Source organism: Larus michahellis, chromosome 2 (assembly GCF_964199755.1).
Source record: "Larus michahellis chromosome 2, bLarMic1.1, whole genome shotgun sequence".
In the NCBI taxonomy this organism is placed as follows: Eukaryota; Metazoa; Chordata; class Aves; order Charadriiformes; family Laridae; genus Larus; species Larus michahellis.
In genome coordinates this window covers 35,493,351-35,516,868 of record NC_133897.1, presented here as the reverse complement: position 1 = coordinate 35,516,868, position 23,518 = coordinate 35,493,351, and the positions used below count along the sequence as shown (strand labels likewise).

The 23,518-nt window shown below is 44.6% G+C and overlaps 2 protein-coding genes across 4 annotated transcripts in view; one reads left to right on the top strand and one right to left on the bottom strand.

The window, feature by feature from the left end:
* The first annotated feature begins 1,709 nt into the window (after positions 1 to 1,709).
* On the top strand, positions 1,710 to 21,485 carry CDCA7L (cell division cycle associated 7 like). Of its 3 annotated transcripts, none has more exons than XM_074574830.1 (10): positions 1,711 to 1,786; positions 8,759 to 8,905; positions 12,215 to 12,346; positions 12,820 to 13,179; positions 15,088 to 15,162; positions 16,632 to 16,817; positions 18,245 to 18,376; positions 19,243 to 19,392; positions 20,011 to 20,147; positions 20,491 to 21,485. In XM_074574830.1, the coding sequence occupies exons 1-10, from the start codon at positions 1,718 to 1,720 to the stop codon at positions 20,519 to 20,521; spliced, it is 1,419 nt and encodes a 472-aa protein (XP_074430931.1). In that variant the 5' UTR covers positions 1,711 to 1,717; the 3' UTR covers positions 20,522 to 21,485. The 3 variants fall into 3 exon arrangements, with proteins under 3 accessions (XP_074430932.1, XP_074430931.1, XP_074430930.1); XM_074574829.1 differs by having other exon boundaries at positions 18,242 to 18,376; XM_074574831.1 differs by lacking the exon at positions 8,759 to 8,905 and having other exon boundaries at positions 1,710 to 1,786; positions 18,242 to 18,376.
* The window catches only part of LOC141738323 (uncharacterized), a 134,939-nt gene continuing 132,894 nt past the window's right edge, over positions 21,474 to 23,518 (bottom strand). The window contains 3 exon segments of the mRNA XM_074573523.1: positions 21,474 to 21,828; positions 21,830 to 21,929; positions 21,931 to 21,987. Of these exon segments, the coding sequence (XP_074429624.1) occupies positions 21,751 to 21,828; positions 21,830 to 21,929; positions 21,931 to 21,987 (235 nt within the window). The 3' untranslated portion in view covers positions 21,474 to 21,750.

Sequence of the window (23,518 nt, the reverse complement as noted above, 5' to 3'; positions counted from 1 at the left end):
CTGGAGAATGCTACTCATCTCCATTCCCCTGTTTTTAAAGTTTTTTAAATGGCTTACACTTAACACTTGTGCCATGTAAATAAATATTTTAAATTATTTGGAGGCTGAAAGCGTGTTCCCCCAGCACCAATACAGGCTGGACGGAGAATGGATGGAGAGCAGTCCTGAGGAGAAGGACTTGGGGGTGTTGGTGGATGAGAAGCTCAACATGAGCCAGCAACGTGTGCTCACAGCCCAGAAAGCCAACCGCATCCTGGGCTGCATCAAAAGCAGCATGGCCAGCAGGTCGAGGGAGGTGATCCTGCCCCTCTACTCCGCTCTGGTGAGACCCCACCTGGAGTACTGCATCCAGCTCTGGAGCCCCCAGCACAGGAAAGACATGGGAGCTGTTGTAGCGGGTACAGAAGAGGGCCATGAAGATGATCAGAGGGCTGGAGCACCTATGCTATGAGGACAGGCTGAGAGAGTTGGGGTTGTTCAGCCTGGAGAAGAGAAGGCTCTGAGGATACCTTACTGCAGCCTTTCAATACCTAAAGGGGGTAAAGATGGGGAAGGACTCTTTATCAGGAAGTGTAGCGATAGGATAAGGGGTAACAGTTGTAAACTGACAGAGGGTAGATTTAGATTAGTTATTAGGAAGAAATTATTCACTGTGAGGGTAGTGAGACACAGGAACAGGTTGCCCAGAGAAGCTGGAACCCTGGAAGTGTTCAAGGCCAGGCTGGATGGGGCTTTGAGCAGCCTGGTCTAGTGGGAGGTGTCCCTGCCCAGGGCAGGGGGGTTGAAACTAGGTGATCTTTATAGTCCCTTCCAACTCTAACCATTCTATGATTCTATGAAGACCACTTCACAGAATCACGGAATCACGTAATTTTCAGAGTTGGAAGGGACCTCTAGAGATCATCTAGTCCAACTCCGCTGCTAAAGCAGGATTGCCTAGAGCACATTACTCAGGACTGCATCCAGGCGGGTCCTGAAAGTCTCGAGAAGGGGACTCCACAACCGCCCTGAGCAGCCTGTTCCAGTGCTCTGTCACCCTCACCGTAAAGAAGTTTTTTTCTCATATTTGATCGGAACTGCCTATGTTCCAGCTTGTGCCCGTTACCCCTTGTCCTGTTACTGGGAACCACTGTAAATATTAACAAGGTGTCCCCTCAGCCTTCTCTTCTCCAGGCTGAAGAGTCCCAGCTCTCTCAGCCTTTCCTCATAAGGGAGATGCTGCAATCCCTCCATCATCTTTGTTGCCCTACGCTGGACTCTCTCCAGCAGTTCCCTGTCTCTCTTGAACTGGGGAGCCTAGAACTGGACACAATATTCCAGTTGTGGCCTCACCAGTGCGGAGCAGAGGGGGAGAATGACCCCCCCTTGACCTGCTGGCCACGCTCTTCCCTGTGCAGCCCAGGATTCCGTTGGCCAGAAGTCCTCTTCCCTCGGACTAATCGCTGCCGCCGTGTGAGGGGTGCGAAGGGGCGAACCGACAGTGATGGATGCCCACTGGGGGGGGGTGTGGGGGGAGCAACCCCTCTTCTCCCACCCGAGGACCAGCAGCTCCTCAGACCTGCTACCCATCCCCATGCCGGCCACACGGGGTGCCCCCTCCCCATCCCGCCGTTCCCGCCGCCGCCGTCCGGCTCCACCCCGCCACCGCCCCCCGCTCCTCCCTCCCTCCTTCCTCCTCCTCCTCCTCCTCCTCCTCCTCCAACGGCTCCTTCGCGCCATGGCGCGGCGCGGGCGGCGGCGCCGGGGGGCGGCGGCGGCGGGCGGCTCGGCGGCGACCCGCGGCAAGGTGAGGCGGGCGAGCGGGTAACCAACCATCGGGACCCCCCCACCACCACCACCCCGCGGGGGGAAAGGGACGGCGGGGCTTGCTTGCCGCCTTCCCGGGGGAAGCGGCGGCCTTTGTCCGCGGGGACCGCGGCGCGGGGGCCGGAAGAGCTGCCCGCCGCTGTCGGCGGCGCCGGGACCGGCGCCGCCGACAGCGGCGGGCAGCTCTTCCGACCCCCGCGCCGCCGACGCGGTTCCCCGGTGCCGCTGAACGCCGTCCCGCTGAGGGGCAGCGGCCCACGGTCCCGCTCCACGTGGCTCCGGGGCCGGTGATGGTGGTGGAAGAAGCCGCCTTCGGGGCGGCCCCATCGGGGGTGGGGAAACTCCGGCGGCGGCGGGTCCCTGAAGGAGAAGGCTGATGGGGCTGCCCGCAGCTTTGTTTGTTTGGGGAGGAGCTTTGTTCGTTAATCGGCCTCTGTAAAGCTGGGGGTGTCACTGTGGGAAATAGCTAATTTGTTTTGGTTTTTTGTTTTTTTTTTTTTTTGGGGGGGGGGTGTGTAATTCCATCTCTTTTTTGTTGTTATTGTTGTTGTTGTTGAAACGCCGCGGTGCCACAAACATTTATTTGAGTCGCCTGCACACGTGAGTATTTCAGAAGGGCTTGGAGGCTTTAGGGACAAACGCGAGCGTGCTTTGATCCATGCATCCAGCCAAGCCCAGGGCACGCGCGCGTGTGCTTGGATGCATCCGGCTGTTTTGTGTGGTTCTGGTCTTGAGAGGTGGTGTGGTGAGTCTCCTGGGTGGTGGGAGGCAGGAGAAAGTCAGCATCTCACTACTGGGAGGGTTAGTGAGGCACTGGAACAGGTTGCCTGGAGAAGTTGTGGATGCCCCATCCCTGGGCGTGTTTGAGGACAGGTTGGATGGGGCTTTGAGCAGCCTGGTCTAGTGGGAGGTGTCCCTGCCCATGGCAGGGGGTTGGAACTAGATGATCTTTAGGGTTCCTTCCAACCCAAACCATTCTGTGATCCCAGTCAGCTCTTGCCGATGGAAGGTTAGGGAGTTACATGGGTTTCTGTGGAGCAGGAGAGTTGTAGAAACACTGAAACATTCATTAGGACCTCGGTCCTCTCAGGGACTGTATATGGCCTCAGAGTGGAGATAAGGGCACTGTAAAACAGTTTGGGAGAAACCTGATTGACACAGGACAATAGAAGCAAAGGGCACTTACTTCTCACTACTGGTGCTATAAGGAGAGTCTTTTACTGTCTGACAGTCACCTTTCTACTGCGCAGCTACAAGGGTGTACGTGCATCATGTTTCCATTAAGGCTCAGCAAAGTGGAGAAGGACATGGTCTGTCTCAGGGGAGCTTGCTTTTGGCTGAGCAAGGCCTTCTGCTGGCTCTTGCTCCTCTTTGCGACATGCTGGTGGGCAGTGGGTTCAGTCCTGGCCTAGCCAGAAGGACGTGGCAGGTAAGGTTTCCTTGTCTCTGAAGTCACAGGTTGTCTGCTGGCCTGGTAAATTATCTTGTTGTCTTGGTTTGAGATAAAACAGAACCAGTTTTCTTTTCAGAGAGCATCTGTCATTTGTTTGGTGGCCAGCCCAGCCTAAACCATGGCCCTTGTAAGTACATGCCCCCATTGTAAGCAATTGCCAAGGAAGGCATCAGTACAGGATTGTTTTGAATCGCAAGATCCGCAGTTCCATTTCCCATCCCAGGGTCTCGTTTAAGAGGTCTTTGCACAACAGTTTCAGTACACAGAGCTTGTTACAGGGGTGCAGGCTGACAAAGCTTTTGCACACAGAAAGCCTGGACGGTGGCATTCCAGATGTGAACAGCGGATGCGTTGCTTGCCTGTGGCATGGTACAGGAGTGTTTCCTTGGAACGCTGGGGCTCGGAAAGCAATTAGGCACCACCACGGATGAAAGGGATGCTCTTGAATTATGCAGAGTTAATTCATAAATAGCTTTTACTACTGTTTGGATCGGCGAAAGGTTATATATTATAAAAGAAGAGATAGTAGCAGTTCACAGAGCATTTGGACCGCGTTCATATGCTGGCATTCCTGTTGTTATCAGGGCTTTTTAAAAGTTGGGGGATTGTTTACAGGTAGATGTTGCCAGTGGAAGGTAACATTTTAAATGGCTTGCCACGTGATTATGGTAGTTGGGCATTCTTTATTTTAGGATTACGTAGCTTGATGGGGTTTAGCTTATTTAATTATAAGTTTAAATAAAGCAATGTAGAAACCATACTCTACTGTTTTGAAAATAGCTGAATTTACTAAAATTCCGTGCACTAGTTGGGTTTACCGTTAGGTTGACTGGGGTGAAAATTACCATAACTTTTCGTGGGGGCAGGGAGAACCACCTTGGAAATGCCAGGAGTTGTTGCTGTGGCAGATTTACAGGCTCAGGCATCATCCATCTTCAGTGGAATCAAAGTATCCCTGCAAAGACTGTAAAACTGCGTAATGACTGCTCATTTTATCACTTGTTCCTTCTTTTCTCGTAACACTCGTTTGCCTTTCACTCTGGTGCCACTTGTACCAGGAATATACTTCATCATCCAGAAGGTTTCAAGGTTTTGTGCTCTGATGCTGTTGAGAAATTGCCGAGATCATCTGGGATCTTCCTTGCCTCCCTAGATTTCGTTGTTGCCCTTGAGTCTCAGGCTGGTTGGATGGTGTTGACCGTCCCATTTGACCGTGCATCTAGTTGCATGATTCTTCTGCACCGTGTCTTTGCCTCTCTCTGCCTTCCATGTCTTTCACACTATGATGTTTAAAATCAAGCTTTCATACAATGCTGTTCGCCTTTATGATTGCAGTGGAAAGACCGGGATCTTGACTTGTACATAGTTTTGGGTTTTTGGTTTGGCACCTATCGGCATTCTGGCTGGGGCCCTCTATTCTTGTAGCACTGCCCATAATTGTCAGCCTTGGAGCGCTTCCCTGTTTGGTTGTAATTTCAGGGCTATATGCCAGATCCAGTGCCTGTAACCCTCAGGTGGTGTTCCTGGGGCTTGCTGCGTGCTGAGCTCGGGATAAGCCAAGAGATTTTCCAGCGTGTGTTGAAGGTGAGGTTTTGCAGGAGTTTGGTTTGTGTGAGTATGCGTTTGAGATTAAACTGGGATTATTTCAGTTTGACTGAAATGAGTAAGCAGCAAGTTTGAACGTTACCAAAATTACCTGTCCTCTGCTTCAAACAGGAATGTCCATACGTCGTGCCAACTTGAATGAGGAGGAAACAGTCCGTTTGTTCTTTTTTTTTCATGGCAGGAGCAAAACCAGAGAATTACATCTAGCCCTGCTTTCTCACACGTTACGTTCTCCTGGTACGGTGTTGTCCCAGAAGAATGTGCTAATATGAGGATGGGCAATGAAAGCAATATTTCAAATTGCTAAGAGGTATTTGTACATATGGTTGATAGTGATGTACAAATAACTCTGATGCTTCCCACCAAAGCCGAGGGTGTGCATGCAGGTGAGCGTTCTCTCCTCGCAGCCTTGCAGAAGGGCAGGTTGCATCTGTTTTGGCTTGGGTATTGATAAAGTTGCTTTTTCACTTGGGACATGAGAATTCTCCCTGTTGACATGGAAGGTAAAACATCTCACCCCAGGCTTTTGTTTTTCTCCTTGCCTAATGTGGCAGGTGGAGTTTGTGGTGACAGCACTTGGAAAAATGTTGTTTTGACTGATGGGGACCCCAGGTGCCTTACTTTTCCCATCACTTGCATGGTGAGTTGCAGGGGCATCGCCAGAACAGGTCTGACATCCCTCCCGGCCTCATTTTCTGTCTCTGCCACCCTTGTCCCCTGGTGACAGATCTGACACGGGCACACATGAGCTGCCTGTTCCCAGTTCTGTGGGAATGGTAGCTCTCTTCCGCATAGCCCGACAAATGTGGTGTGGACTGGCGGTATTTTGTCACGTGGAGAGAAGGGGGAAACTGAGAGATGGGAATATCTTGAACTTTGATCTTTTGTTGATAAAACATACTTCGGGTTGGTTATGTTGGCAGTTGGTGGATTGTATGCTGTTTGTAGTGGGAAATGTTTTCTGCTGCTTTTGAAAAGTACCTTGTGGGTGTTTTAAACAAGCAAGTGTGTTTCATGTGCAAAAATAACCGAGCTCAAGAAGTACAAAATTTCCTACTAGAAGTAAGACTTTGACTTTTTCAGCAGCTGTGAATTATTTCCGGCTTTTACTGGATTTTTGGTACTTAGCTTTTTGCAGCTGGTATCTGTAAAAGACAGTATTTCTCACCTCTCTGCAGCATTTCAGCAGACCATTGTGTCTGAACCCGTGGTCTGTTCGTGTTGAAATATTTTCCCTGAGCGAGCTTGAAATGTTCATCACCTTCCTGCCTTTTTTAGGGGATTAGTGGCAAAAAGGTCCTCTCTTGAAGTGCCTGTGCCTTTCAAGTGTTTAGAATAGATTAATATTTTGACATTTGTGTTAAGGCAAATATGTATTTTCTTTCTTGGTATATGCTACTTATTGGTGGAGTTAAAATGCTAGGCTCTGATGCTGATTATAAATCAGTTTCTGAATGTATTTTAATTGAAAGGTAAAAATGGAAATGCCCGTGGCTCCCAGGGCTACACAATAAATAACGGTGAACCAGCCCATCACGGCAGAAGTATTTGGTACAAGCTCGTCTTTGATGTCTCTCTGCTGATGGCAATGGACTTCTGCTGGGAATAAACTTGTGATTTCAGGTGTAGAAAGACCAGCAGTGAGCAAGCTTGGTGATGAGGGTGCTCTTTTTAAACTCCTGGAGTATGTCCACCTTCTGTTTGTTTGGTGTTCTCTATTATTAACCTAAGCCCTTAAGGTGAAATGGGGACTCATCAATGACTGAATAGGACTCTTCGTAGTCAGGCTGTGGGGAGCAAGTCACAAACTAAAAATCTCCAAAGTTCTGCAGTAAGTTACTTAAATCGGTACCTTAGTATTTGGGAATGCATAAAGATCAAAAAAGGTCTTCTACTGGGAAAGACTTTTTTTTATTTTTTAAACCTTGTTCAACATCAGTAATTACACCCCCGTAACGGCTCCTCTGGTGCAGCTGCAGAAGTAATAGACGACGAAGAAGAAGAAATTAGTTAGGCATACAGCAATCCCAGCAGTGGCTAACTGGCCTGTACAATAGCGCAACGACTAATGCAGTGCCTCCTGGAAGCAATTTATTCATAGCAACCTCACAGCTCCTTGTATGTTTTTCCATTAAAATGCATAATGCTTCATTTTTAACACTGCTTTGTTCTGAGTGAATTCCATCACAGCCACGGAGCTGGATCCTGGCCGTTCGTTGTAAGGGGCAAGGGGTGAGGGAATATCCAGAGGGGTTCCAACACGGACCACGCGACTTTGTGCATTGGGTCATGCCGTTCTGTGCCTGCGAGGGCTGGTTGTGCAGAGGTGAATTCTGCTCTTGCTCAAGCAACAGTAAACCAGTTTTGCATCGGTCTACATCAGCTTTAGAAAAGCAGAGCAAGAGTAAAATTAAGCCCATGTATGCCTCTTCCTGTAGCTTATTTCAGACAGCGAAGCTTTGGTCGAGGTGCTGCTTGGTCTTTTAATAGAAGTGGAATTTTGTCGGCAACGTTATTTTTGGAGAATGTGCCTCCTTTGGGCCTTGACACAAACAAATGAATAAAGATAAAATAAAATACTAATAACAAAAATAATCATTATATGGGGCCCTCTATGAGCGACCTTTGTTGTCTATGACAGCAGGCAAGGGCAGGCTGCTCTCAGTTATGGAGGTCATCTCAGGAAGTTCTCTTGAACATTCAGGGCTGAAGACCATCTCCTTCCGATGAGGAACTGGCCCTTATCACCAGGCAGCTGCTGATCTCTCATTCCTGAGAGTTAATGAGAGCAGTGGGCAATCCGTGTGTGGCTTTAGCACACAGCAAACAGCCTCAAGTAAGAGTAGCGTGCGTGACGTGTACGTGTGGTCCTGGGGTTGTAGAAGATAAATATCTGAGTGCTGGTGGGTGATTCAGACGCTTCTTCCCAAGCATTTCTGTGAATGGTGAAACGGTTTTGCAAATTACACTGGGATGTGTAAAGCCATGTTCTGAAACTTGGCAAAATGCCTTCTGCCTCGGTTTTTAAGGCTGTATCTCTTCATCCCGTCCTTCCACACATTGAATCCTAAAGCAGCCTAGGTGGGAGCTACTGGCCTGTTACATGGAGAGGCTTATCTGAAGTGCTTGGTGAAGAATGTGGCCAGGGGAATGGTTACCTCTACCGGTATGAGTCTCCTTCCATGCAGGGACTGGACTTCTTGAACTCTGAAGTTGTGACCTTGGTCACCTCAGAAGGTGCCGCTGCCTGCCCTTGGCAGTGCTCCCTCCTGGCGGGCTACACTGTGGGCTTCTAGCAGATGAGACATATTCTCAGTTCAGATGGGTTTTCACTTTCTTACCAAGTGTCGTCGAAAAAGCTCTGCGGCAGTGCTGACAAAGGAGAGTGAGTTGGCATTGGTTTTAATTTTGGAGTTCGGTAAGCGTCCGATAAAATCGGTAACAGTGCTGTTACCGGATCTAATGGTGAGGTTGCTTCATGCTTGTTTAACGTTGCATTATATTTGAAGGTGTGTTCCTCGCCTCTGAGCCGTCTAAGAGGAGGAGCAGTGGTGGGTTTCACTATGGATAAAGGGTGTCCTGAGCACGTGTTTGCAAAGATGAGGCACACACATATTGTTACATCTGAGAAGTACCGTGCTGTGGCGTTAAACACCCTGCACATCACATCCCCTCCCTGGCCCCAAATCTGGAATCTGTATTTAGGGATGAAAACAGCCTGTACCCGATTTTCCTGGAGTTTAGCTAAATGAGGTATAGTTTACGCATAGCGTATTTTATGATACAGATTTGTACTTGCATAGGAGTATAAAAATAACTTGTACTGTTGCCAGTTTGAGTTTTCCTATTAAGTTGGCGTGTCTGACTCGTATCTTCTGTCTCGTTTTGAATCAGAAACAGATACCGAAGGACGTGGCTGCTGTTTTCAATGCCCCCAGTGACAATGAAGATTTTATGGGGTTCCAAGATGATGCTTCCAGACAGAGGTTGTTGTCAGAGGACAGCTATGTTAGTTTTGATTCCCTGGAGTCAGGAAAAAAGGTAGGAACGGATTGCTGTGGCCCGGTTATGTTTGTTGGGTGCAGTAGTACTCTGAGCCTGTGTGAAGGCTGTGCAAGCCATAACCTGCAGTAAAATCTATAATCTGCATTCCTCATATTGAAAATAAGTGTAGACGAACTTGCCACCCTTTTTAAATGATTGCTTTTCGAAACTCTTTCATGACATAAAAGGAAAACGGGTTTCACTAGAAGATGGATTTAAGTGAAGCAGGTAAACAGGAGAGAGAATTGCCATCCTGGGCTGGTGTGCTCCGGATACAATAAGAGTGCAAATGCATGATAATAGATGGGTTTTGTGAGCATGCAGACTTCAAGGTATTTCTTCCAGAAATTTGTATCAGTACTGTTTCTGCACTAAAATTGTGTTTTAAGTGGTGGTGACCCAGAGAAACCATCAGCTCCTGCCACGCTTGTGAGATTTGCTGGTTCTTTGCTCTCTTAATGGTGAAGTAGCTTGGATCAGCTTAATGATTTGATATTTTTCATTCTTTGATTTGGTAGCTGGAGGTACCAGCTGGATTCAAAAGAAAGGAAGAAAACTGTCGTGCTGTCTTGGCTGCCAGAAAATATAGTTGTTAGTCTTTTAGAAGCTTGTAATTACATACTTAATAGATATGGGCTAATGTGCTAAAAGATACCCTTGTCAGCTGTGCTCTCCAAAGCATCCCTCATTTCCATTAATAAAAAAAATGAAAATGTCTTTCTTTTCCTATTTCACCAGGTCAGCACCTGGTTAAGAGTTGATGAGGACGAGAAATATGACTAGTATTAGCAAAGGGAACAGACAGAATGAGGCTTGTACAAGTATGTGCCATTTCTGAGCCTTTGCAGGCGAACGGCCTCAGAAAGGCTTGTACAAAGTGCAGGAGCTGTTTGGGAGCAGAGCCTCAAGTCTGTGCTATGGAGAAAGGTGGCGGCTTAAAAGTAACGAAATGAGCTTGGTTCTAAATTGCCTCGTCATCTTGTTGCTAGACAGCGGTGCTAGTAACTTCAGAAAATCAGGGGGAAACTTGCTGTTGTGACTGTGGCTTTGCGTGGAGCATGAAGAAGGTTCAGCGAGGAGAGCTGCTGCTGCTGGTGGAGCCTTGTGCGGGAGCCTGAGGTCCTGCTTCTGCTGACTCTTTGGGGACTGAAGGCACCTTACTTTAGTTCTCTCTGCCTTGGTTTCCCGACTCGAGAGATGGAGATTACAATAACGGTCTTTGCTGGAAAGCGTTTTAAAATCCTCTGATGAAAAATGGTGTGGAAGAGCTAGGTGCTGTTAATTTAATGTGTGTTGCTGGGAATCCCAGTGAGACTTACTCCAAATTTACAGCTGGCACTGCAGCCTTCCTCACCATTCCTGTGTTTCCCTTGGGCTGAGAATTACTTTAAATCTCTGACAGTATTGAGTTTAACTCCTTTACCGCTAAATGGTACAATAAAAACACATCTTTCTTATCCTGAGTTTCATCCACTTATGATGCCAAATGCCACCGTTGCTGAGAAAAAACGTGGGTACTTGTGCAGAAGACTAAAAGGTTTTGGTGTGAAGAGCAAAATGGTGGGAAGTTTAGAAAAACGCTGCAGCTGATGGGAGAGGAGGCAAGGCCACTGCCCGGCTGGGGTCGGGAATGGGATGTCAGTGCGTCGGGTGGTCCCTTGGAAGTTGATGCGCAAATGCATCAACAAGTATTGACCTCTGCGTGTCTGCTTTTACTTAGAGCTTTCTGCAGCCCTACTCGCGTAACCTCTGCACTTGTGCTGAGTTTCAGACATTTCTCCTGTAGGTATCCCTGATGCCTGTTTTACCTTGTGTAGATCATTCTTCATAGGTGTAACAGTATAGCTCGAGGTGTGTTATTTTTAGTCACTTTAGCTAACAAACAGCTTATTCTGCTCCCCCCCCGCCCGACTTCTTTGTGGAATGTCATGAAAACACAGAATGCATAAAAACTTCAGTTTCCCTCCAAGAAATGCAATTTAACTTTAACATAACTTCCCTATTGTGTTTGTTCCTTTCTCAAGCAGCTGCACTGCAGCTACCAACAAAAGAATAAAGTAATTTTGCTCAGAGAAAACTCATTCCAATTACCCATAATAATTTGTAGGAGATGTTTAAGTGTAAAGAAACAGCATATGCTGTAGCTCCCCCCTCCCATTCCCCTGTTCCACTCATCTATTGTATCTGTTTTTCACCAGATATTATCTTAATGTAAAGAAGCATGTAATTAAAGTCAGGGAAGGGAGGGAATTGAAAGGAAGAATAAAGATATTTAGCAAGTGCATCGTATGAAAGGTCATTTTTATATCTTGTGTGGGAGGAAGAAATAGCAGAGGAAAATTGGGGAAACAAACTTAAGTGAGTGTTGCTGACTTTCAGGAGGCAGGTGTGGTGTGAACACGGGTTATTCCCACCATGAACGAGTCCTTCAGGAGACATGGTGACAGATGGTCTTCTAGTAATTCTGATTAGAAGTATGGAAATATATTTTTGATTTAGTAAATGCATTGTGTTTAATTGGTATGTAATGTGCACATCGTGAAGAGTGCTTTGATGAGATCTTAGTTTATTTTTCACGGGCTGACTTTTACTTCCTAGTCGGTACGAAGAAGTCTGGGATCTGTCTGCCCTAGAACACCTTTGAATGATAAACTGCACCATTAAAACAGGGAGAGTTGATCAGTTGGAAGGTGGAGGGATGTTGGTCAGGCTGTTCAAAGCTCTGTGGTTTTGTGTTTGGTATCTGTCACTTCAGTGATGGTGTAACAGCATGAGAAGGAGCAGACTCCATCTCCAGGAGCCTTGAGTACGGCTGCAGCAAGCCCAGAGGAGAGTGTTGTCTCTACTGCTAAGTGAAAAAAAGGAGGTCTCTTTCTTACTGCGGTTGGTTGTGGCTTGTATTTTCTTCCATTCAAGGCCTGTTTTTTTACATCCAGAAGAAAACATACAAAACAACATGATAATTCACACATAAGAAAGCTGATAGTTTATTTTTATTGTGTAGTAGTGAAGAGGAAGGAGGAAGAGGGGAAGAAGAAAGTTTCGCCCACAGGAAGCAGCTCAGTTAAAGCCCTGTGCTCAAAATGAGGGGAAAAAAAAGAAATCCTGCTAAGTTAAAATAACTCAATGCTGAAATTCTGAATGTCTTCTGCTTTTTTCTTTTGACAGGCTTTGCCTACAAAGTGCTTTTACAGTACATGCCATCTAGTTGGTACCTGCTTTTGAACCTCAGAACCTGTTTATTGTGACTGTGTGATTACTCTGTATCTGACCATCTCTCACAGCTACGGGCTGGTGTTTTTACAGGGGGTTCGGTTTCAGTCGAGATACCTCACTGAAGAGCTGCGGAGGATTTTCACTGAAGACACTGACTCTGAAACGGAAGCGTTTGAAGGCTTCGCTTCAAGCGAGGTGGATGTGAACAAGAAAGGAGTTCTGGTAAAGGCAGCCATGAATGTATATGTTGACTTTTTTTTTTTTTTTTTTGTCTGGCTCTTCTGTGTAAAACCTCATGTTCTGGTAGAGGTGTTTGTGATACACTGTGATGTTCTTTCCTCCTGATGAAGAAAAATATGTGTTATCTTAAAAGAGAAAAAAGGCTTTATTTAATGTAACCTCACATATTAGAAATGAGAACTTCTTCCCTTTCTTGTAGACTGACTGTGCTGGGCAAGATTGTTCCTCTGAAGACAGCCGTGTCTGTATCCCAGACAATATTAATATATAAATTTTGTGTCGGTCTCTGCACAGGGGGGAGTCATGTACTCTGAACTTTAAAAAAAATTGTTGATTTAGGTGAATTTATGACAGTGCCTTCAGGTGGTAAGACTGCTGCCTAGCATTAGTGATTTAAAAATGACCCTTCTTGTGTCACAGCCCATAATGTAACATGGGATTCTTCCTGCCTCTAGCCTGTGGAGTCAGACTTGAGTGATGAAGAACGCGATAACTTATTGGGTAGTGAGGAAGAAGAGGAGGAAGAGGCAAAGAAGAAAGTTTCCCCCAAGAGAAGAAGCTTTGGTCTTCGTGTTGCCTTGCAGTTTCCCACCAGAAAGTCGTCTGAGAAGAAAGTGCCTGAACAGGCTTTTTCTAACTTACCTTTAAAGGACAGTGAATCCCTCACACCCATTTCAAAAGAAATAAGCTGCAAGCGGTGGGATAAACTAGAGGGCTCTGCTTCAGAGTCCGAAGAAGACATTAAAGAAACACAGGAGGAAAGTTCCAGTGCTCTGCTTAAGAGAGCCATGAATATTAAAGAAAATAAAGCCATGGTAAGACTTACGAACAATGCTTTGTGCTCTGACATTAATATCCGAGTATGTGGCTTCAGCACACTTGAATTTTGGGGTCCTCATTGGTGCTGTGCTGGGACTTTGGGAAAATCTCATGGTGGTTTGTGTTTGAATTTTTCTACCTGGGAATACCCTAGGGGACCATCAGCACTCGCACATTTACCGTTCAAATAGCCTCAAGTAGGACTAGCCTGCTCCAGTTTAAAAGCAAGGTTGAACCAAGCATTTTGTATGTGGATGTGAACAAAATTACAGATGCCCAAGTCGCAGTCTGGTACTCAACATGTCAGAAAACCAGCTGGCCCCTTCAGGTGGTTCATGGTGTCATTTGCATGATAAGAGTTTCTGCTTTTCATTTGTGTCTGAGAGATCTGCTGCCGTTACTGATTGGAAAGCCAGCTAAAAACTGCTAAGGATGATAAATGTAATTTTTCAGCTGTGTGGGATGTGATATTTACAGTTATGCTTTGCCGTGTAACTACTGAAAGTATGTATGTGTGTGTGTAGGTGGGGAAAAAAGAGACACTGATCATTCCCTAACACTTTTGCCTGTGTCGTCCAAAATCCCATCAGCTCTTTCAATTATTGTACTGCTGTACAAATCCAAGTAGATGTTGGGTCCTCAGTGCCTCCTTCAATTTTATTGTATTCCAGGAGACGTTGCAGCCTCCAAGCAATCTTGCAGCTCAAGTACACCTCTTGGGTGTGTGGGTCTACAGCTCACACATAAAAACTTGCTTTAGTTTTGTACCTGCGTTTCTAATCTGTCGTATTTCCTCACTGCTGTTGCATTGATCTTGCTGCTCTTCTTTCCCACCTTCCAGCATTCCTTCCAGTTCAACCAGCATGAAATTCATTAGCATCCTAGTTGCAGTATGGTAATGACATTAAATAGCTTTTAATAAATGCCACACTGAAGTATTTACCGAGAGATGCTGTACCCAGCTTTTAATCTCACGATTGGTGTGGCGGTCTCAGAGACAGCTACAGCCTGGCTCATCACCGCTATTGCTGGCTTTTCAGAAGATGGCCTCATCCTGGCTTTCCAGAACAGGTCCTTATTGTTTTTACCTGTCAGTCTCTACTTCTGCTGAAATGCACCTCCCGGACATCTACACGATACAACAGGTGGTCCTGCTGAAGTGCGTCCGATACTGCATATGCCATGGTTAGGGGAACTGCTAGCAGGGCTTAGTTGTTTAACGACTTGCAAATGAGCGTGTACCCATGTGTATCCGCAGAAAGCAATGAGTATTCAGGGTTTCTGGCCGTGGTTGCAGCGTTTGTGAAATCAGCGCTAGCTCTCGTGATAGAAAAAGGGAAGTTCCTCATCATTGCTACTAGGGACCACTGACAAATGACGAGCAAAGTTTCCCTGCTGCAGTGTCACTACTTAAGGGGATGCCAGGTTTCTTGGTAAAAAGCAGAGGTGTATCAGCAGTCATTTAGCCCACAGGGAACACTTTACAATCTTCTAGTAGAGCTTGGAGCATTCTTGCTGCCAAGGGCACCCTGTCTTCCTTTTCTCCTTCCTGTCATACGGACTATGAATTTCTCGTTATCGGTCATAAGATATTGTAACCACGTTGGAATGCACTTCTTCAGTACTGTTTCAACAAAATCGGATGTAATTCTAGCTAATTCTAATTCCCAGCAAGAGTTAATGGGAGCTGTGAAGTTAGTATTGCCTACAGAGATTTGCTCATTCAGGGGTAAATGAGCTCATTTTATGAGCCCCACTTAAATAAAGTGCCTCCAGAAAGGTTTCATACACTGAAACTTCATGTGTTGAGAGAATTTGGAGTGCATGTGAAGTGTGGATGATAACTTGTTGCTTACTTACAAGTTTGCAGTGAGTTTTCAATGTGGCATCACTGTTGATTTCAGCTTGCCCAGTTGGTGGCAGAACTGAATTCCATACCCGGCCTGTTTCCAGTGAAAACACCCACCTCCACTCCTCCGGTAAGTCTCCGGTACTGGCTAGAGGTGACAGATGTTTTTCCTAGAGTTACGACTAACGTGTTTCCCGATGAAACACTTTCACCAAGTTTGTTCTGGTTTTCTTTGGATTTGGTCACTTTATTTGAATGGATGTGCTGTTGGTCAGCAGTTAAGTACCAAGGGTTATGTAAAGAAATGGAATTTTATAAGATCATTTATGAAGAAACATGGAGACTAAGGTGAGATCCTACTTTATCATTTTTGCCCCAGAAATACTTTCGAGATGCTAGACGAGTCTATGTTTATGTAGGTGGGAATAAGGAAGAGTAGTTGCTTCCCTTTGTGTTTAGTGCCTGTTAATTTCCCAGTTAATTTCCCTCTTGCAGGCTTTTCTTTTAAAATCCATTTCCTGGTAGAGCTATGCTGATGAAATTCAACCACTTCAATGTGAAACCGGGATGATACTGTAGTTATTTCAGCTGGCTTTCCTTGGCGACAAGCAGAGAACTGTCAACCCCTCTAGGCTCTCTATAGAGTGATGTTTTTCCCATGTGTATTATGAACTGAAGAGATTTGAGCAAAAATTGAAGGGCCGTGTCTTTGGGAAGCCCATGTAGAAATGCTTGTCAAGTGAAAAGGTGAAGCCAAATTATACAGTCTTTGAGAGGCTGGAACATTGCTAGGTCTAGTTAAATGCAATAGAAGCTTAAACATCCTTTGAATACGTACATAAGCCTGCTACTTTTATTTAGTATCTTTACTTAAGGAGGGGAAAGGGCATCAGGAATACTCTGGTTATCTCTTCTGCTTGGTTTTTCACTTCCAGCCTGTCTCCTTGTGATGTGCCTTTCACTTCTTTCAAAGGAAATAACTAAAGAGTACAGTAGCAAGCAGACTTGCGTCCTATATCTTGTTTATCCTGTCAGATTTAGTAGATGCCTTTATGGTGGGTGTCTGTGCACGTCTTCAGTTGCGTGATTTCAATCATGCAGTAATTGGCAGGTGTGACGATAGGAAAAGGGTTATTTTGGGCTTCCTAGTAATGCCAGATCTAGAAATCTGAAAGTAGGAGAAGAAACTTATTAATGCTCTTGCAATTTGAAAAATAGTAAAGAAAATAAACTAGAATTCAGATTATTCCTTGAAGATGTATTCAGTTTGTGGGAAAATCTGAACCTTTAGCTGCTGAAGAACAGTGAGAACTTCTACTTTAATACGCCATACAAAAAATGTTGGTACAGTTCTGTGATGTTAATTGGAATATAATTTGACTGTGAAAGTGTGGTGTTTTAAAAGGAGCAAAAAGGTATAGCATGTAGGGAGAACACTTAATGCTATAAATCGGTGAGGTTTGGCTTAACAAAGGAGGAGTGGGAGCAGAACAGATTAATTCATGATAGTACAAGTGTGGTACAGACATTTTGAGATAATTTCTGGTGTTTACAAACATAACTGAAAAGACAGTTACTGGAATTATCTTCTCTTTCTAGAAACAGAAGAAAATCCCAAGGAGGACATTTTCTGAAGGCCAGATAGCACGTCGCATGAACCCAACCAGAAATGCTCGTCCACCAGAGAAATTTGCCTTGGAGAAATTTACTGTGTCGGCTGTCAAATTTGCAGAACACTTCCGTAGCTATAGACAACAAAACCTCTTGAAGAAGAGACTCAGCGTGGTACTTGCCAGACTTTGATATCTCCACTAGTCAGGGATTAGGAAACATTTAAATTGTTGGCCAGCACTTAGAGCAGACATCACATCCTACAGAAAGTTAATAAGAACCTTTGGTTTGGGATTAGCTACAGAAGAAGTTGTATTCAGGCCTTCCTGCCTCATCTTTCATCTGTTAACTGGGCTCTATTTGTGACCTGTGTTGTCTAAACATAACAAGGAAGTGTACTTATGGTCTATTACTTATTTATTATCTGAAAATTACTAGAGCCTACAATATAGAAGGCCTTCGAATGGCAAGGCAATGGGGCTGGTGGAGGTGACAAAGCAGATCTTCTCTGTCTTCAGGCTCGGGAAAAATTAGCAAAAACCCCTCTCTGGAAATAGCAGAGGGAAGACGGAGAGGAGTGATATAGCTGAACTGGGAATGAATGAAGGGAATCTGCACCAACAGACTGCTGACATGCTGTCTAGCTATTCCAAAGTTGCAGGTTTTATTCTTCCCCATCTATTTTTCTCTCCTTTGGCTTATGGTGGTCATGTGTCTTGGTTATATTTACTGTATAGTCTTTACGAAGAAGACACTCTTAAGTTTGTATCTTCACGGGCTGGATCCCAGTTCTCCTTATAGGAATGAGTGCTGGGCACAGTTGAAGCATTATAGAGGGAACGTGGCTATAAAAAAGTGGAGTAGCACTGAATGAGAACCTGGGCTGGTAAATAACTATTTTGGAGAGAACAGAGCTGATCTAGGGTGAAGGACTAATGAGGTGTTAAAGAGTGTGGGGTAGGGGGAAGGCTAAGGATCAGATGAGACTTGTACATGAATTGGGGTCAAAGAGAATGATACTTGGAAGGAAAAAAAACACTTAATAGTGAGTGGAGGGCTCTCTTCCAAATAACAAACGGGATAATAAGGTTAGTCCTGCCATACCCAGCCCTTTCTAAAACTCCAGTAGAGGTTTTTTGTAGGATGTTAGAGATTGTCTTTGGAGAAAGCAATTAGAGAGTATGCTAGGAGATGGAAGAAGCAAAGCATGAGGAGGGAGATGGTTATAGTTAGTTACTTTGAGAGGGAAGAAATGGAGTATGAAGAGTTACAGTGGAGGTGTGCAGGGAATGCGAAGAAAAGGAGGTAACAGAAAAACACGTTAGGGATTTGTGGAAATAGAAGTAGCAACAATGGGAAGGAAGAACATATCAACAGAATGAATAATAAATGGAGTAGAGAAAAGATGAGGGAGGAGAGGGAAAGAAAGAGGCGGTGATGATTTGGAAACTCTATTCCCTGTTTTTCCAGTGTTCCATGAGCCTGTAGTCCACCCCCTCTAGACTGCATACGCATTATAAATGAAAGAATTTGTCACCAAGTGTGGTGACAGAGTCTTCATGACACCAGACAAAAGGTGTTGAGATGAGTTTGTTTAGCAGGAGGATTGTGGAGTGCGCAAAAGGAGGAGGTCATCAAAGTATTCATCTCACCGTCCCGTAGAGGATATTACTGAGGAGGACTTGGACAACATTGCAATCACTGTTAAAGACAAAATCTACGACAAAGTTCTAGTAAGTGGCTGCTGTTTTCTTCACTGTGTGCCATGCACCTGAAACTGAAAGTCTCTTAATAGTTCATCTAGTGTTTGCCAAAAGGTATGCTTTCATGAGGGATCTGTAGGGTGCTGCTCTGCATTACTAAATTACACAAGCACAACTTGAAAGCTTTGTCAGGCTTCCGTGGGCTTGCCCATGCTGGTTGATGCGCCCCACCGACGTTTTGCCTCTGCAAAGAAGTGCTTTCTTGCCATAGAGCTATTAAGGGGAATTTGCTATAGCTATGACTCAACACTGATAAAAGTTGACATCCCTTTTATCTCTCATTCTCACTTAATATAAATGTGGTGGTGGTGGTGATTGTGCCATTAAATAATAGTGGTCACTGCTGCTCCTTTTACCCCCTGTAAATGACAGTTCTGTACTGGTTGCGTAGTTTCCAAAGCTCTTGATGGAACTCCTCTCTTTTCTTCACTGGTTTTGGCTGTTATTAATTGTCATAAAGATCTAGATGATCAGCTTACTATATATTTTATGCTTCATTGTATTTGGAGAGATGAGTCACAAGGTAATTTTCTAAATAGCTTTAGGTTTTTCCTGGAGAGAGGAAAGGATCAGAACTGCAACGTGAGGTTCATGTAGTTTGAGACTCCCAATGCAACCGAGGCTGGGCACTCTCTGTAAAATTCCTAGCATCTCTCCAGATAACTGTATGATTTTTCATAATAACAGACCTTATGGTTCTTACTAAGATATTCGTTGCTGAATTTCACTTGGATTTGAAGTTTGTGCTTTGCTATCAGCAGATATATTAGGAAAGTTCATCAACAAGCATTTAAGATGCCCTTCAAACATACGTTTCTTCTCCTTTCCAACTTTAGGGTAGTACTTGCCACCAGTGTCGACAAAAGACAATTGATACAAAGACAATCTGTCGCAATCAGGGCTGTGGAGGAGTAAGAGGGCAGTTTTGTGGACCATGTCTTCGAAATCGGTATGGGGAAGATGTGAAATCAGCACTGCTTGATCCAGTAAGTATCATTTCTTGGGCTTGCAAAGAAAGTGTAATAAATACGGTTTTGTTAGTAAGCTGTGATGAGCATACGCTCATGGTAACATGGGGTTCCAAGCTTTTTGCCATGAGAAGATCTTCAGTACTGTTGTGACTGACAATGATCTTGTTGGAACTCAAGTGGAAGGTGCTGGACCAGGGTTACAATCCACCTGTCTTCATGCTTTGAAGCTCCACTTGCTTACCAGGTAGTGGAGGGAAAGCATAAGAGCTTTTAAGAATAGGAATCTGTCCCCTTTCAGAAAAATGCCAAAAACATACCCTTTTTTAATGCTCTCAGTAGTGTGGCACGCGAAGCAAATTCCTTGGTTTAGATTCTAATTTTTTAATGTGAGAAAAAAGGAGGAGGATACTGAAAAGTCTTAGGATTGGTTCCCCTTTTCTCTGTTCTGTCCTGCAGAATTTGGAAAGTGTTAACAAGGTTTTTTAGCTGGCTGATTCAGGCTATTAAAACCTTGCCCTGAACAATCGTGCAGTAAGGAAGCTGTACTCTTGTCTGTCTGAGTACCGAGACGGTGAACATAACCTTACTCATAGCTTGCCTTTACCCTCCCTCCCCCCATTCCCCCCTTTGCAGGCCTGGATCTGTCCTCCTTGCCGTGGGGTGTGCAACTGCAGCTACTGCCGCCGGCGGGACGGGCGCTGTGCCACGGGCATGCTCATCCACTTGGCCAAGTTCTGCGGCTACGATAACGTCAAGGAGTACCTGGAGAGGTGAGGGCAGTGCCCCGTGGTCATTCCTTTTTAAACCTTTGTAGCCCTCTAAATAATGCTTGACTTCTGGGGCCCGGGGAGATCCTGGACCTATGCAAAAGAAGTCTCTTGGACTTGAGATTTCTCCTAGGCTGAAAGCAGCTTCACTGAAGTGAGTCGCATTGTCTGGGTAAACAACTCTTAAATTGAAATGCTTTTCCCTATTTTGAGATCAGTATTGCTTGCTTTAAGCGTATAGAAGTGCTGTTTTGGAAGTTGTCGTCTTCAGAAATGGAAATGCTCCTATTTATGGGGAACCTGAGTTTCCTAAAAAGCACTAACACTGTTTTCTCACGTCTTACAGTTTACAGAAACAACTGGCAGATGGCAATTGAGAACACTGAACTCAAGCTGGGCCTGCAGCTGGTTGATATGTTGACAAGTGTTGACTTCAAAAGGTTATTACTATGTTTTATATAAGATAGAATTGTAGAGTATAGTGTATGCATTTCTGTGTTGGGAACTCTTTGATTGATGTGGTCTTATGCAAAAGATCTCTCAGGAAAATATTTTGGTAGAGAAATCTACATGCACAGACCTATATGTTAAGTGAAATGGCACTCTTGAATCTTGAGTGGTTAATTTTTAATAGAGCTACACAACCACATGATGGAGAACTCGGTCGATTTGAGCAATATTTTTATTTATATGGTTGTGCAAGTTTGCTGAAAGGGTATTTAACAACTACCTGTAAAGCATACCCTGTCTTTAAAGAAACAGACCCCCTCTTTGTGTTCCAACTTGACCACAAAGATTCAGTTTTCCAACCCTTGCTTTCTAAACCTGTTCCTCCACCCGTAGTTCATGGAACCTGAAAAGAAGGGAAGTGTACTTTCACCTGAATGCCATTATCTTCCAGCAAAAGCTGATGCAATCTACCAGTGGGAGGATGATTTTTTTTTTTTATTCCAAAGTGCAATTAATCACTGAAACATGGGAGTGAAAGAGTGTTTTTCTTTTTTTTTTTTAAATTTTTAAAAACTTTAATCATCATCCCAATAAAGAAAAAGACTTGTGCAGCAGTTCTTGTGTGATGCACCTGCTGCCTGAACCAGCTACCTTACAGCAATCATAACTGGTTAACTGGTTTAAATCACAAAGTCCAGGATTATTTTTCTTAAATACAGTTCATACTTAGATGGTTTTTTGTATGTACAACCAAGCTTTCAAACAACTTTGTTTAAATGCAACCTGTTTGTATTGCAGTATGATTATGTTAACATTTTTTGTAAGATACACATTTCATTTTATGTAGAGAGAATAAAGAATAATCAAGAGGAGCGTTTTGTGAATCAAACTATGCCCAGATGCTGATGTTTCTTATTTACTTTGCCATAGTTGGTGTAATGAAGGAATGCTTGCAGATCAATAATCGTTATATGGAGAAACACACAAACACAACACTGAGGGATGAGGAAATAACAACGTAGCGCACATAAGTGTTACGCTAAAGAACACTTTTTAGCGAGGCAAATCTGCTGCTCCAGCTGACTGTGAAAAATATTTATCTCCTTTTGCTTTAGCTACAAGGCAGATTGAGAAAGCAGCACGTACTATTGAAAACTTAGTAGTAAACTGCCAAGAGTAAAGCTGCTCCTGCCAGAACCCATTTAGCTAGCTTCTCCTTGCTTTTCAGAGCGGAAGTAAGTCCAAACATAAGTTGGCCCTCTGGTTTTTGTTTTACATACTGGACATTCATAAACATTCTTAGTTTCCCTTTGATCCTCGGGAATAGCCCTCACAGATGACTGGCATTGCTGGAGTCAGTTCCTTGAGCCGGGCTTTGGCTATGGTTCCCCACCTGCATGTCCCGCCTGGCACCTGCAATAAACATAGGCACATGGCTTACAGGGTGTTTTGTAGTGCAAGACCGGAATAATTTGTGTTTAAACAGTTGCATACTGCTACATACTTAAAGCTACATTTGAAGATGTAGCCTTCTAGTACCTAAAGGGGGCCTATGGGAAGGATGGGGAAGGGACTCTCTTTATCAGTGAGTGTAATGATAGGATGAGGGGTAATGGTTTCAAACTGAAGGAGGCTAGATTTAGATTGAATATTAGGAAGAAGTTCTTCACCGTGAGGGTGGTGAGGCACTGGAACAGGTTGCCCAGAGAAGCTGTGGATGCCCCATCCTGGAAGTGTTCAAGGCCAGGCTGGATGGGGATTTGAGCAGCCTGGTCTAGTGGAAGGTGGCCCTGCCTATGGCAGGGGGGCTGGAACTAGATGATCTTTAAGGTCCCTTCCAACCTGAACCATTCTATGAATGTACTGATTTAGTGTAGACTGGTGTGCATCATGTGAATGAGGAGGTGAGTACGTAGCATCTGCCTGGACTGGACTTGTGGTTTCATCTGCATGGTCTTTTATTGAAAGCAGGGACTGGAAACTACTTACAGTTGGGACTCTGAACGTGCCTGTCAAAGTCAAGTGCTCAGATTTTCTCCTAATTCTCCAGTAGTTTATGGACAAGTAGTCCAAAAGGTGGTGAACCACACTGGAGTATTCAGCATATGTTTGTATAGTGAGGTATCAAAGAGGTACTTCAGTGTAGTTAAGACAGATGAGTTCTGTGCTGCTGAAGGACCGTGCACTTTGTGAAAGCTGCTGGATTTGTTAAGTTTGTTGTGTGTTCTTCTAACATAAACCAGCATATAAAATGTTGCAGATGTTTGTTGTGGATTTTAGGACTGTTTGTGTAGCAGCACAAAAGTTTATATTAGCAAATACCAACACAAACACAGAAACACAGGAACTGCAGGTCACAAGGTTCCTTGATACCTTCCTCATACCCAGAGGAGGAATGAACAGCATTGCCCTCTGAGTGACAGATGTTTTAAAAAAAAAAAAAAATCCTGTGAAAAATTCAGGCTACCTTTTCAAAAAGCAACAGTCAAATGAAATGCTTGTCATTGCTCCTGTCCCCCACCCTGACTTTCCCCTTGGGACTTGACTTACCTGCTGTAGTAGTGACTCCCTTCCAAAGGAGTTGCTTTCCTTTTATTATATGCAGGTCTAGGGAAGCGTACAAGTAATGATGACATTTCTTTAATTGCCTTGTTGGAGTCATTCACCTTTCCTCTAATTAGCTGTAACCTGGTTGATAGCCTTTCTAAGTTTAAAATCTCATTTTGACTGCGGGCCTCAAATGTCATTCCTAAACCAGATAACTTCAGTCTTGGGAAAACACAATACCAAAAGAGCAAGGTACAATGTTTATCCTCTGAAAGTTGTTAAAAGAGGGGTTGCAGCTCAACAGATGAGCACGATTCCCATTCAGGGACAGCCTGCAACCATATCACAGCTACTGCGATAATTGACCGCTTGGAAAC

What these genes read in the sequence shown, in the direction of transcription:
- CDCA7L (XM_074574829.1), top strand. Translation starts at nt 1,718, where the DNA reads ATGGCGCGGCGCGGGCGGCGGCGCCGGGGGGCGGCGGCGGCGGGCGGC. An exon ending in CCCTGGAGTCAGGAAAAAAG is followed by an intron (nt 8,906 to 12,214) that starts GTAGGAACGGAT and finishes GTGTTTTTACAG; the next exon opens with GGGGTTCGGTTTCAGTCGAG. An exon ending in AATCAGCACTGCTTGATCCA is followed by an intron (nt 19,393 to 20,010) that starts GTAAGTATCATT and finishes CCCCCTTTGCAG; the next exon opens with GCCTGGATCTGTCCTCCTTG.